At 47.5% G+C, this 14,672-nt stretch overlaps 1 protein-coding gene across 1 annotated transcript in view; it reads right to left on the bottom strand.

Annotated features, from left to right (window-relative positions):
- The window catches only part of LOC147663830 (sterol 26-hydroxylase, mitochondrial-like), a 258,274-nt gene that overhangs the window by 11,417 nt on the left and 232,185 nt on the right, over positions 1 to 14,672 (bottom strand). Inside the window, exons 6-7 of the mRNA XM_086950175.1 lie at positions 11,318 to 11,484; positions 9,670 to 9,751 (exon numbers count right to left, since the gene is read on the bottom strand). Of these exons, the coding sequence (XP_086806301.1) occupies positions 9,670 to 9,751; positions 11,318 to 11,484 (249 nt within the window). The remainder of the gene's footprint in view (positions 1 to 9,669; positions 9,752 to 11,317; positions 11,485 to 14,672) is intronic.

The raw sequence follows: 14,672 nt of genomic DNA, 5'->3' as shown, positions 1-14,672 counted from the left end.
ACTATATTCTGTCCATTTGATATTCTGTCCATTCTATATTTTTACTTCGATATTAATGTAATTCGATATTTTGAAGTCAATATTTTCTGTAGTTACCGGTTGTATGAGATAGTACCAATTTTAGCCAAACAACAATATTGCCTGTGAACAGACAGGCACAATAACTAAACTTGGCACAGGTTACTACATGTTTTACTGTGGGGAAAAATGTCAAGGTGTACGTCTGTAGGTGACAGAGCGAATCATCGTACCTATCTTGATTTGATTGCCTGGTTTAAAGAGGGTCTGGAGAAGGCAGGGGAGGCATATCTGTGCCGCGATATGTTGCCCAACGAGACCATACTTCCTATGTTTTTGGTACAACACAATTTCAGCCCCCATTCATCTGTCCATGACCTTTCTCCACCCATCCATTGACGGCTTGGAGGTCCCCTTCCATGTTTGGGCAATGTCCCGCTTGGCAAGAGTGAGTCCCAAAAATAGTAATTGTTGTTTGTAGTGATGTCTTCCTATCCCTTCGATACTGTTAAGTAAGAAAAGCTTCGGATCGAATGGAAGATGCCAGGACAGGACCCGACCCAGACAGGAATGTATTTTATGCCAGAACGGTTGCACTGCCGCATAGCTCCAGACCGTGCAGTGAGTTCATTTTGTCATGTTTTTCTTTCATTCACTCCAATGCCATTTAATGAGCCTTTCAATCCCTCCCACACATTGGAAGTGATGTTGAAAACAGGCACAGGGGGTAGGTAGGCTGATCTCCCAATTACATGCAGCATTGAAGGATGACTGGGAGAAGATATCTCTGAGAGCACGGCAGGCAAAGGATAATGACCTACCAACCCTCTAGAAGACCAGAGAGAACCAGAGAGTATGTGTCTTACTGTTGCTAGCAATGCTAGGTTACTACACTTTCACTTCCTACACCGCACATACTTTACACCTGCGAACCTGAACAGGATATACCAGAGTACATCATCGACATGCCTGAAATGTAAGAGCCATGATACCACATTTGTACACAGGACCTGGACATGCAGGCAAAGGAGTAGCCAGAAAATTTAAATACCCCAAACTTTGAACCAAAGCAAGTGATGCAAGGGAACCTGACCCACTCCCACCGTAGCTGGTAAAGCGGGGGCACAACACACCTGCTTGCAGGGGCATGTAGGTAGGCAGTGGTGATGAGATCACAAGATCTGTCAACCATCAGGAGAGAGACTACTCTCAAACACTGCCTCTTCTAAGGACAATCCCTAAGCCCAAGAAGAAAAAAATACAGCATTGGTTTGTAGTGTTGAGTTGCTCCCAGCAAAACAAATGATCACAATATGTTGGTTATCCCCTGTTTGATTCCGGTCCAGGAAAGACATGGCTTGGCAGTTCAGGCCGGACTGTTCCCATGAGGCACAGGGTCAAGGCTGATTTGCATATGGCCATGTCTGAACTCGAGTGGTGTGGAGTGCAAAAAAACGATGGATTTAGGCTCAGTATCTGTACTGGGGTGAATGTATGACCTTGTTCTGCATTCTGTCCATCAATTGTTGTTTTTGCAATTATCCCCTGAGCGACCCAAGATTCAGGCAGTGGGGAGAGATTTGTTGGGGTGATCTCTGTATGAGGAAAGAAGGATAAAGGAAATAGGGAAGAAAGATACAGTGGCACATGATTTAGAGATATAGAACAATATGATTGACATACTAACAGAATATCCATAGAATGACATGTCATCACCTAAAGATCAGGAGATACTCCCTGCACAGGAGGAAGTAACTCTGGCGGCAATAGGACTGGAGCATACGGCTGAGTCCTGCTGACCCAGAAAAGCCTCAAGGAATGGTTTTTGTGGGGTGATGGAAGATTTAATGGACTGAACTGTGTACGATTAAGCTAATCATAAGGATGGACATATGAGTGAAATGAGATAGCATGCAGAAAAGGCACATTTTCCACAATTACTAAAAGTATTTACATTCAAAATGATAAAATTATAAATGAATATTAGTAACAACTCGATTTCAAATTATAAAAGAACTTTTGACTCTTTGTGCATTGGCATGCCTGAGTGTCTATATGACCATGAGTGTGTTGCTATGCTTATGTGTGCATATCTTTTTGTATGTTTGCATATATTCCAATATGTGTCTATTTGAGTGCCCCACCTGTATCCCCTGCATGCCTCACTTGGCTTACTATGCCTCGACATGCACATTTTATGCCTGTCTGCCTGCACCTCTGTACTCATTGGTGTCTGTCTCTCTCCGTGCCTGCTTAAGTGAGTACGTGTCTATATGTCTGCCCGAGTCCCTCTGTGTGTAATTATGACTAGCTGCCTTTGTCTTGCATGAGATTGTGTGTGAGTGTGTATGTGAGCATGCCTGTATGCCTTAATGGCCATATTTGCCTCTCTGTGTGTTTGTTTGCCATTGTATGCTCAAGGGCCTTATGCAGACTGAACAGTAATGTACTAATATAGTGATGCCTTGGTATGAAAGCAAGGATGAGGTTATAGTTTGTGCTGGCTGGAACTGATTTAGAATATACAGTAATAGCACAGAGGAGAAGATTTGTTGATAGTAAGATGTTCTATTCTGCTATTTGCAGTGAGCTTAATTTGAAAACAACGATTGCTGCAAAGTATTTTGTGGTGAACCCTATACCTACCACAATTCACTCAAAGATCTAATAATAATGAATATTGCTGCCCCAATGTGGGTTAAAATACATACTTTTTAAACTAATATTTCCAAACATACCCCAACATGACCCCCAAAGAGTAGTTAGCAAAACATGGGTAAATTATTTGATCTGGTCCTCGTGGCTGTAGGTCCAGTTAGAAGGCAACTTTGGCTGTAGAAATGCTGCACAGATAATTACCCTCAATCGCCCACAAACATCGCTTTAGCGAAGGAATGCTCCAGCATGACTCTAGTGCAGTTTATTTGCTATCCTCAGCACGCTACAAATAAGTAGTTGAGTTATTACCCCATTGGAGACTACCCCCAGTTCTATTACCACATTGGAGCCTGCCCCCAGTTCTATTACCCCATTGGAGACTACCCCCAGTTCTATTACCACATTGGAGCCTGCCCCCAGTTCTATTACCCCATTGGAGACTACCCCTAATTCTATTACCACATTGGAGCCTGCCCCCAGTTCTATTACCCCATTGGAGACTACCCCCAGTTCTATTACCACATTGGAGCCTGCCCCCAGTTCTATTACCCCATTGGAGACTACCTCCAGTTCTATTACCACATTGGAGCCAGCCCCCAGTTTTATTACACCACTGGAGCCAGCCACCAGTTCTATTACTCCTTGGAGCCTGCCCCCAGTTCTAGTACCCCATTGGAGCCTGCTCCAGTGTTTATTACACCATTGAATTCTGCCCCCGGTTCTATTACCTCATTGGAGTCTGCGCCCAGTTCTATTACCCCATTGGAGACTACCCCCAGTTCTATTACCACATTGGAGCCTGCCCCCAGTTCTATTACCACATTGGAGCCTGCCCCCAGTCTATTACCCTATTGGAGACTACCTCCAGTTCTATTACCACATTGGAGCCAGCCCCCAGTTTTATTACACCACTGGAGCCAGCCACCAGTTCTATTACCCCATTGGAGCCTGCCCCCAGTTCTAGTACCCCATTGGAGCCTGCTCCAGTGTTTATTACACCATTGGAACCTGCCCCCAGTTCTATTACCCCATTGGAGCCTGCTCCCAGTTCTATTACCCCAGTGGAGCCTGCCCTCAGTTCTTTTACCCCATTGGAGCCTGTCCCCAGTTCTATTACACCATTGGAGACTGCCTGCAGTTCTATTACACCATTGGAGACTGCCCACAGTTATGTTACCCTTTTGGAGCCCGGCCCCAGTTCTATTACACCACTGGAGCCTGCTCCCAGTTCTAGTACCTCATTGGAGTCTGCTCCCAGTTCTATTAACCCATTGGAGTCTCCTCCCTGTTCTATTACCTCATTGGAGCCTGCCATCAGTTCTGTTACCCATTGGAGCCTGCCCCCAGTTCTGTTACTCCATTGGAGCCTACCCCCAGTTCTGTTACCCCATTGGAGTCTGCTCCCAGTTCTATTACCTCATTGGAGCCTGTCCCCAGTTCTGTTACCCATTGGAGCCTGCCCCAGTTATATCAACCCATTGGAGCCTGCTTCCAGTTATATTACCCCCATTGGATACTGTCCCTAGTTCCATTACCCGATTAGAGCCGCCCCCAGTTCTTTCACCCCATTGGAGCCTGTCTCCAGTTCTATTACCACATTGGAGTCTGCTCCCAGTTGTATTACCTCATTGGAGCCTGCCCCTAGTTCTGTTACCCATTGGAGCCTGCTCCAGTTATATTATCCCATTGGAGCCTGCCCCCAGTTATATTACCCCATTGGATACTGTCCCTAGTTCCATTACCCGATTAGACCCACCCCCCAGTTCTTTCACCCCATTGGAGCCTGCCCCCAGTTCTATTACCACATTGGAGTCTGCTCCCAGTTTTATTACCCCATTGGAGCCTGCCCCCAGTTCTATTACCACATTGAAGTCTGCACCCAGTTATATTACCCCATTGGAGCCTGCTCCCAGTTCTATTACCACATTGGAGTCTGCTCCCAGTTGTATTACCTCATTGGAGCCTGCCCCCAGTTCTGTTACCCATTGGAGCCTGCTCCAGTTATATTATCCCATTGGAGCCTGCCCCCAGTTATATTACCCCATTGGATACTGTCTCTAGTTCCATTACTCAACACCCGCTCCGTCCACAGGCACTGCTCAACACCCGCTCCGTCCACAGGCACGCCATCGAACTCTGGATCCTCCTCGACACCACAGCTCCTGACGTTGCCTTCCTCACGGAAACCTGGATGAACGACTCCTCAGCACCCGACATCGCCATCGCCATCCCAGAGGGATACAAGATCACCCGAAGAGACCGCGTCAAACATACGGGAGGAGGTATCGCCATCATCCACAGGGACACCATCCACATCACGACCAACACCGACGACACCCTGACAACCGCCGAACACCTGCACTTCCAGATCCGCACCGACTCGAACACCACCCTCAGAGGCACCCTAATCTACCGACCCCCGGGACCACGCACACAATTCAGCGAGGACATCGCCGACTTCGTCAGCCCGCATGCCCTCCCCTCCGCTGACTACATCCTCCTGGGGGACCTCAACTTCCACCTGGAGAACAACAACGACCACAACACCATCACCCTGCTTGACAACCTCGCCAACCTCGGACTCAAGCAGCTGGTGTCCACCCCCACCCACCTCGCCGGACACACACTCGACGCCGTCTTCTCATCCAGCAAAGACATCGCCTTCAGCCACGCCACTGGACTCCACTGGACGGACCACAGCTGCGTCCACTTCACCTTCAGGAAAACGACGATCCACCACCACCAGCAACAGGTTGCTCGAAGAAGCTGGAACAAGATCACAGCCGACCAGCTCGCCGCTTCCCTGAGCCTGCACCCTCCCGCCAGCTCTGCGAACCCCAGCCAGGCCGCCGACAACCTCACGAAGTGGATCAGCAACTGCGCGGACGAACTCGCCCCACTGAGGACCCCGCCCAGCAGACCCGGCAGCAAGAAGGCCCCATGGTTCACCGACGAACTCAAGAGCTCCAAGAAGAATTGCCGAGCCCTCGAGAAATCCTGGAGAAGGGAACCAACACCGGACAACATGACCGCCCTCAAGCTTGCCACCCGGAAGCACCACCAACTGATCCGCGCCACCAAGAAAACTGTATTCAAGGACCGGCTGGACAACAACGCACACAATTGCAAGGAACTCTTCAACATCGTGACAGAGCGCTCAAACCCCAACGCCGGAAACAACGACATCACCCCATCGCAAGACCTCTGCAATTCCCTCGCCTCCTACTTCCACAACAAGATCGCGGACATTCACAACAGCTTCAGCACTCAACCGACGCACGCCACGACCGAACCACCGCCCCCCACCACCACCCTCCGCGCCTGGACCCCAATCAGCACTGAAGACACCGTCCGCATGATGAACTCCATCCACTCCGGATCTCCGACCGACCCCTGCCCTCACCACGTCTTCAACAAGGCCGACGCTGTCATCGCACCCCACCTGCGGGACATCATCAACACCTCCTTCGACACCGCCACCTTCCCGGAGAGCTGGAAGCACGCCGAACTCAGCGCCCTACTCAAGAAACCTACAGCGGACCCCACCGAACTCAAGAATTACCGCCCCATCTCGCTCCTCCCGTTCCCAGCCAAAGTCATCGAGAAGACCGTCAACAAACAGCTGGCCGCCTTCCTCGAGACGAATGGATCCCTCGACCCCTCACAGTCTGGCTTCCGAGCCAACCACAGCACCGAGACAGCCCTCATCGCTGCCACCGATGACATCCGAGCCCTGATGGACAACGGAGAAACAGCGGCCCTCATCCTCCTAGACCTCTCCGCGGCATTCGACACTGTTTGCCACCGCACCCTAGTGCAGCGCCTCAGCAACGTCGGAATCCAGGAGAAGGCACTGGAATGGATCATCTCCTTCCTCGACGGAAGAACACAGAGAGTCCGTCTACCACCGTACAAGGCAGAGGCCACCGAAGTCATCTGCGGCGTCCCTCAAGGATCGTCGCTGAGCCCCACCCTCTTCAACGTCTACATGAGCCCCCTCGCGGCCATCGCACGCCAACACAACCTCAACATCATCTCCTACGCTGACGACACCCAGCTGATCCTCTCCCTGACCAACCACCCCGCCGCCGCCAGTGCCAACCTTCACGAAGGGATGAAAGACGTAGCCGAGTGGATGTCGACCAACCGCCTGAAACTGAACTCAGACAAGACGGAAGTCCTCATCCTGGGCTCCTCGCCCTCCGCCTGGGACGACTCCTGGTGACTCCCTGGGCACCGCACCCAAACCGACAGACCACGCACGCAACCTGGGCTTCATCTTGGACTCCTCCCTCACCATGACCAGACAAGTCAACGCCGTCTCCTCGTCATGCTTCAACATCCTGCGCATGCTATGGAAGATCTTCCGGTGGATCCCCACCGAGACCAGGAAGACGGTCACCCAGGCCCTCGTCACCAGCCGACTGGACTACGGCAACGCCCTCTACGCCGGAACCACCGCCAAGCTCCAGAAGAGACTCCAGCGGATCCCGAACGCCTCAGCCAGACTCATCCTCGACATCCCACGACACAGCCACATCTCCGGAAATCTGAAAGACCTGCATTGGCTCCCCGTCAACAAAAGAATCACCTTCCGTCTCCTCACCCACGCACACAAAGCCCTACACGATCAAGGCCCAAGCTACCTCAACAACCGCATCAACTTCTACGCTCCCAAACGTCATCTCCGATCAGCCAGCCACGCCCTCGCCGCCGTCCCCCGCATCCGAAGAACGACAACAGGAGGAAGGTCCTTCTCCTACCTGGCCGCCAAGACCTGGAAATCCCTCCCGACCAACCTGCGCCTGACCCAAGACCACCTCTCCTTCAGGAAGAAGCTCAAGACCTGGCTATTCGAGCAGTAGCAGCACACCCCCCCACCCCCAAGCGCCTTGAGACCCTCCGGGTAAGTAGTGCGCTCTATAAATGTCTGTGATTGATTGATTGATTACCCGATTAGAGCCGCCCCCCAGTTCTTTCACCCCATTGGAGCCTGCCCCCAGTTCTATTACCACATTGAAGTCTGCACCTAGTTATATTACCCCATTGGAGCCTGCTCCCAGTTCTATTACCACATTGGAGTCTGCTCCCAGTTTTATTACCCCACTGGAGTTCTATTACCTCATTGGAGCCTGCTCCCAGTTCTGTTACTAAATTGGAGCCTGCCCCCAGTTTTATTACCCCTTTGGAGACTTTCCCTAGTTCCATTACCTGATTAGTGTCGCCCCCCAGTTCTTTCACCCCATTGGAGCCTGCCCCCAGTTCTATTACTACATTGGAATCTGCTCCCAGTTTTATTACCCCATTGGAGCCTGCCCCCAGTTCTATTACCACATTGGAGTTCGCTCCCAGTTTTATTACCCCATTGGAGCCTGTAGAGCCGCCCCCCAGTTCTATTACCACATTGGAGTCTGCACCCAGTTATATTACCCCATTGGAGTCTGTACCCAGTTATATTACCCCATTGGAGCCTGCCCCCAGTTCTGTTACCCCTTTGGAGTCTGCTCCCAGTTTTATTACCCCATTGGATCCTGCCTCCAGTACTATTACCACATTGGAGTCTGCACCCAGTTATATTACCCCATTGGAGCCTGCCCCCAGTTCTATTACCACATTGGAGTCTGCTCCCAGTTTTATTACCCCATTGGAGCCTGCCCCCAGTTCTGTTATCCCTTTGGAGTCTGCTCCCAGTTTTATTACCACATTGTATTGTATTGTGGTATTGTGGTATACTTATATAGCGCAGCCTGTCACCATCAAGGGCATCCTGGCGCTTTGAACCCTGATCCAACCCTGATCCAACAACTTGGAGTCTGCACCCAGTTCTATTACCCCATTGGAGCCTGCCCCCAGTTCTATTACCACATTGGAGTCTGCTCCCAGTTTTATTACCCCATTGGAGCCTGCCCCCAGTTCTGTTACCCCTTTGGAGCCTGCCCCCAGTTCTATTATCCCATTGGAGACTGTCCCTAGTTGCATTATCCGATTAGAGCCGCCCCCCAGTTCTATTACCACATTGGAGTCTGCACCCAGTTATATTACCCCATTGGAGTCTGCACCCAGTTATATTACCCCATTGGAGCCTGCCCCCAGTTCTATTACCACATTGGAGTCTGCTCCCAGTTTTATTACCCCATTGGAGCCTGCCCCCAGTTCTTTTACCCCTTTGGATTCTGCTCCCAGTTTTATTACCCCATTGGATCCTGCCCCCAGTTCTATTACTACATTGGAGTCTGCTCCCAGTTTTATTACCCCATTGGAGACTGTCCCTGGTTCCATTATCCGATTAGAGCCTGCCCCCAGTTCTGTTACCCCTTTGGAGCCTGCCCCCAGTTCTATTACCACATTGGAGCCTGCCCCCAGTTATATTGCCCCATTGGTGCCTGTCCCAGTTCCAGGCCAGTGATATTTCCAACTAACCCTTTAGGTCTTTCCTGAAGGGTTATTGGTTATCCTGGATTTGCCGGGATAGTCAGGTGCTGTTTCACCATCTGTCCTGGAGACTTTTTGTAAATTCAGCATCTGTGCTGTTTTTCGGAGGGGGTCGACTCAACACAGAGAGGGCAGCGTTGCGTTTGTTCTAGCACAAGTGATGCCTTTTAGAAGGCTTTATTAGAAAGCAATTAACTTATGATGACCCTATGAGTAAGAGTCGACATTAATTACCCTTAATGCAGCGTTATCTGAGTATATTATATTGCTGAGTGCTGCCTATTAGGTCACAGAATCCTTTGGTCGATGTAAAATTGTAGTCCTACTTCTATGTTCGTGGAATGTCCGCTTTTTTTTCGAAATATGGTCACCTACCATTTAATAAAAGAAAGTCCCACCAAGTGAGTTAGCCGGCCTGCTCTCCACCAATCAAGAAACCCAACAATGGAAGTTGATCCCTCAGTCACTGAGGAAGATCAGACTCATATCACTGGACAAGTCCCAGCATCAGTGCTCAGCCCCAGCCCTAAAGCAAGAATGAAATAACAAATCCAGACTTACCTCTTTGGGGAAGAAATAATCTTCAATGACTATATCTGTCTCAATCCCAACCCTCGCATTTGCAGGAACAACAGGATACAACCTAGCCAATAATGAAAATATGATTGATTAGAGAAATGCAAACTCCTTTAGTTTCAAGATGCACTTGCATGTACAATGTTTGATTGCATCCATGCCCTCCCACTACCCAACAATGTTCATGCTGCTAAATTCCCTCTTGAAACACTCTCTGAACCGAGATGACATTTAAATTATATAAAAAAAAGAAATGGATGAGTCTACAGTGATTTCTTGAGCTTTAAGAAGATGACTTCCGAGTAGAGGGATGAAAGAAGCAATGTCTGGAGGGCAGAGCCTTCAGGATGGCATGGTCTGCCACCCCTGTGTTTGTATCTTGATGGTAAACTAGTAATATGGTATGTTTTTTAAGTGGGTTTGGTACGTCTTGGGGGGGTGGCGGGGGGGTAGCCGGGGGGGGGGGAGGGTAGGGTGGGAGGGTTCTTGTGTTCTTGGTATGTTGTTTTGCAGATTCCTTGGGATTTTTACAATGTACCTGGAGACTCTATCTTATGCCATTCCTTTGCACTTTCCCTTTTGGGTTATACCCATATAGTACGTTGAAAACTCAATAAAATGTGTTGTTAAAAAAAGAATAGCAGTATGGTCTTGTGCAGCCACGCTTAGTTGTCTGGGTGAATGGAAAGGCGGGAGCAGTTTGGCGAGGCAGGATAGAGCTTGTCCATAAGGGGCCTTGTGCAGGAGTCCTGTTACCCTGAATTCAATCTTCCTTGCATTGGAGCCAATGAGGCATCTTCATAGGGTCAGCCTAATCCACTCCAGGGATGAGACTCCCAGCAATGATTTAGGCCTCTATGCTGTTTGAAGCAGACTTAAGTAAAGAGACAAACATAAAATGCATTGCATCATCAATTTGATAGATCAGTAGTACAGGCAGGACAGGTTTCTATGGAGTGAAATGTGTTTCCACCAACCTTATTCACTTAAAGATGCATTTTAGGCTTGAGTCAAGAAGTGGACCCAGATCATTGACATTATGGGTTTTATTGGGGTCCATGAATGGAAGCCATTGAATGGGAATGCCCTGGTGTTTGTCTGGAGCTAGAGGCAGTATCCTAGTGCTAGAGGCGCTGACGAACAGTCAGTTAGGGGCACCCAGGTTTAACATTTTCAAGACATTCTTTGGCTTTTAGGAGATTTGCTGGATCTTTGCAGACTCTGATGTGAATCTGTAGATTCTCAGCCTGCTTGTGGTAACCCAAATTGCAGCCCTTGAAGATTTTTTCCAGTAGTAGCTTATAGATGTTAGATGAATACCAAAATGGTAGTAAGTTTAGGATTTTGTCTTAAGTTAGTTCTGTGAATCGGGCCCTAAGATCAAGCATTGAAGTCTTCAACTTCTCTTTGAACTGCATTGCAAGCATGTTATTCTATTTCTTCATTAGAAAGATTTGGGAAAGTATTGTGTAACCTGTTTGATACATTTCTGACTTTGTCAACAATATCTCATACACTCAGTGCTATTCTAGGAATAATATCCTGATCTACTTGCTTGTCTTTCTGATGGCTCCCAGTTTAAACATGTACTTGCCAAGGACTGAGGTCTATTTTCTTCATACTGAGAGTTTACCGTAATGTCTCTTTAATAACTGCCTTCAGCAGGGGCATTTTGGAAATATCCTCCGCGGTGGGACTTCGGTCACCTGGTACCACACTGATCACCTCCTTGAACAGGTCTTCCTGAATCTCTGGCTCCCTGGCCAGATGGTATAGGGTCCAAGTCAACGTGTTGGAAGTCTAGGAGAAAGGAGCAATAATTTGAAGTCACAAAGTGATCTGCTGCTTTGAGAGCTTATATACTGACATGCGTCCTGTACTGAAGACAACACACTGTTAAATGTTACCAAACTTTAAAAATATGAGTTGTTCTCATCAACGTTTGAAAATATCTCAAACTCAACAGGCCTAATTGTTGCATTGTGCATTATTTATTTTCATAAGTTCACTTTAAGAGTCTTGTTATTTTTCAAATGTCTTTGTTATGCCAGTTCCCCTCCCTTAGTTCTGGACCATTGTTGCAATCCAAGAATGATCCTCTGTAAGCAGGTCACTTTGGTTTTAAGATGAAGTTTCTCAGAAGATAATAGTCTCTGTTACAGGTTACAGATGTTACATAAATGAGGTGTGGCACAGCGGCCAGTGCGATCGATCCATGGCGGCAGCTCAGCTCAGCATTGTGTGACTCTGGGCAATAGCTCACTTAATCTCCTTGAGGGCCCCAGGCGCCTTGACACCCTTAAAGGGCTTATGTTTGTGTGCTTTACAAATAGGAATTGTTATTATTATTATTTAAATGCCATTTCAATCTCCTGCTGCTCAGCCCGCTCTCCAACTCTCTATTAGGCATTTGCTCTTTACACTTGGGAGGTTTAACTGCTTCACTTTCCCATTCCTGATGGTTCAAACGTAATACAATCCTCTTCTCTATGTCACTGTTTGAATTACACACACACTTGACTCACACCGTTTCCTTTGTGGGCCCAGCCTTACTATTGAACAGAGATACTCCTTTCTTCCTCTCACTCCTACAAACACGTGGAAAGTGTCCTTTGCACCCACAATTGTTACACTCTTTTCCAACTGCAAGGCAGTGAGGTGATAAAGCCAAATGGTTGACACTACCACACCTAAAAGAAGTAACACTTTTGTCATGCTATTTCCCCAATGGAACATTTTTCCGGTCTGCATTGTCCGTCATAGCACACACCTCTTCTGAAGATTTAACACTCTTCACAGCGCTATCTTGCGCAGATTTCATCCAAATTTCTGACTGTTCTATTGCTTTAGCAGTGGCACCTGCGTCTTGTAAATATGGGTCCCCCATAACCCATATACGTTGTTGTACTTTTTTATTTTTAACATTCACTATAATCTGATCCCATAACATTTCCTCAGCGATAGCTCCAAAACTGCCGTGTAAAGCGAGACCCCGCAACGCCGTCAGAAAATCATCAAATGACTTGCATTCCCGTTGAGCTCTGGTGTAAAACTTAACTCTGTTCAATTCCAAACTAGAGGAAGGCGTCAACCTAAGCTGCATTCATAGGAACACCTCTTCAAATACATTACGCTTCCCTTCTCCCTAAGGAGGGACTGGTGGCAAAGTTCTAAAAACCAACGGGCCTTCAGACCCTAAGCAATGAAGCAGTATGCCCCTCTACCTCTCCACTCCACGCGATTCCCATCCATGGCTTTCATGTACACGGAGAGCTTCACCTTCCACCTTGCCCAAGGTAAAGCAATATGCCCTTACATTGTAAAAACTTTGCAGGGGGTTCAAGCTGTATATTTCCACCCACAAATTACAGTAGATCGTGCAAAAATATAGGTAATGAGAAGAATAAAGGAGGCTGTAGAAAATGGGAAATAACACTAATAAACCCATGCCTTTGCCCATGTACAAAGTAAAAAGTCTGCGGTGAAGAATACTACAATGTGCACATTCTAAATAACAAATGAACTAACTGGAACTAAGATCCCTACCCACTCTCCAGGCATTCAGAAGTGCTCTGAAGACGCATCTCTTTGTGCAGGCTTATCTGTAATGGTGTCATGCTTATGTTTATGATATGCTTTGTTAGGCGCCTAGATGCCTTCGGGTTATTGTCTGCACGATATAAATTTTATTCAAATCAAATCAAATCAATGAGGGGCTTTTATATGCCTCTTTAAAGACTTGTGAAGCGGTAAAAAGTATGTTTCCAGCTATGTGTATCCAGTGGTACTGAAGCAGTCATTGGTAGATGTCATTGTCAATGCTCCTGCATCTGATAACAAAGAGCAGTTGCTCTCGTTTTCTGGACTCTGTGAGCACTACAGCAAGTTTATCAAGTTTATCAAGGATTTTACAATGAAAATGGAATCGCTTAGAGAGCTGGCACGGAAGAATGTGGAATTTACATGGTTTGATAGGCAGCAGCATGTGTTTGACTTAGTGAAATCTGACATTGTGGGAGCACCCACTCTAAAGCCTTTCTGTATGAACAAAGAATTCATAATTACAGTGGATGCTAGTCTGCATGGGTTTGGAAGTGCTTTGTCACAGAAGTGTCGATGTGAAGAATGGAATGAGACATTTGCTTCACACACCCTTGGTGAGGCAGAAAGGAAATATGCTGTGATTGAAAAGGAGCTCCTAGCGTGTGTGTGGGCAGTGGAACCCTTCCGTAATTATGTGTGAGGCTTACATTTCACTCTTAGGACTGAATACAAACTATTGATGTAGGTCTTGCCTCTTTGCGGGGGAAGTGCCACTGCGCGCATTGCTGGGTTGATGTCTAGGCTTCAGGATTATAACTTCAAAGTTGAGCATGTACATGGGAAGAACACTTTTACAGCAGATTATTTGTCGAAGATTCCATGGGATGGTATGGAGGAAAGCAAAGAAGATGGGGCATTGAAAATCTTGCCAGTGTTGCTGATGTCATGTCTGAAGATTTTAGGGGTATTGATGAGGATATGGGGAAAATTGCAATTGAGATTCTTATCTCGGACAAAGGTGTACAATTTAAATTACAAGAGATGAGCAGTTTTCTTAAATTTTTCAACATTTGTCAAGTCACCACCGCACTGTATGAACCTTGTAGTAATGGTCAAGTGGAATGGTTCAACTGTGTGTTGAAGGAGAGTATTTTATGAGCATGTGGTTATGGAGGAGAGTGAAAGGACAAGTTAAGGGAGAAGCTGTGGTCATACCACATCACACCCCATACCATCTCAGAGGTTAGTCCATTTAAACCCCTTAAAGGGAGAGATCCTATTTCTAAGCTGTGTCCCTAGAGGTTCAAGAGAAAGCAGAGTGTTAAAGTTTCAGAAAAGGTGAGGGAAGAGGTAGCGTTGAGGGTGGAAGAGAAGCAGGAAACATCCAACATGCTTATGTTGCCAAGTGGAAGACTACATTTATGAATTTTTTTGTGGGAGACTGG

The sequence above is a fragment of the Lissotriton vulgaris genome, unplaced genomic scaffold (assembly GCF_964263255.1).
Source record: "Lissotriton vulgaris unplaced genomic scaffold, aLisVul1.2 SCAFFOLD_1899, whole genome shotgun sequence".
Taxonomy (NCBI): Eukaryota; Metazoa; Chordata; class Amphibia; order Caudata; family Salamandridae; genus Lissotriton; species Lissotriton vulgaris.
Note: the sequence above shows the minus strand (reverse complement) of the source record. Positions and strands in the feature narration are given on the sequence as shown.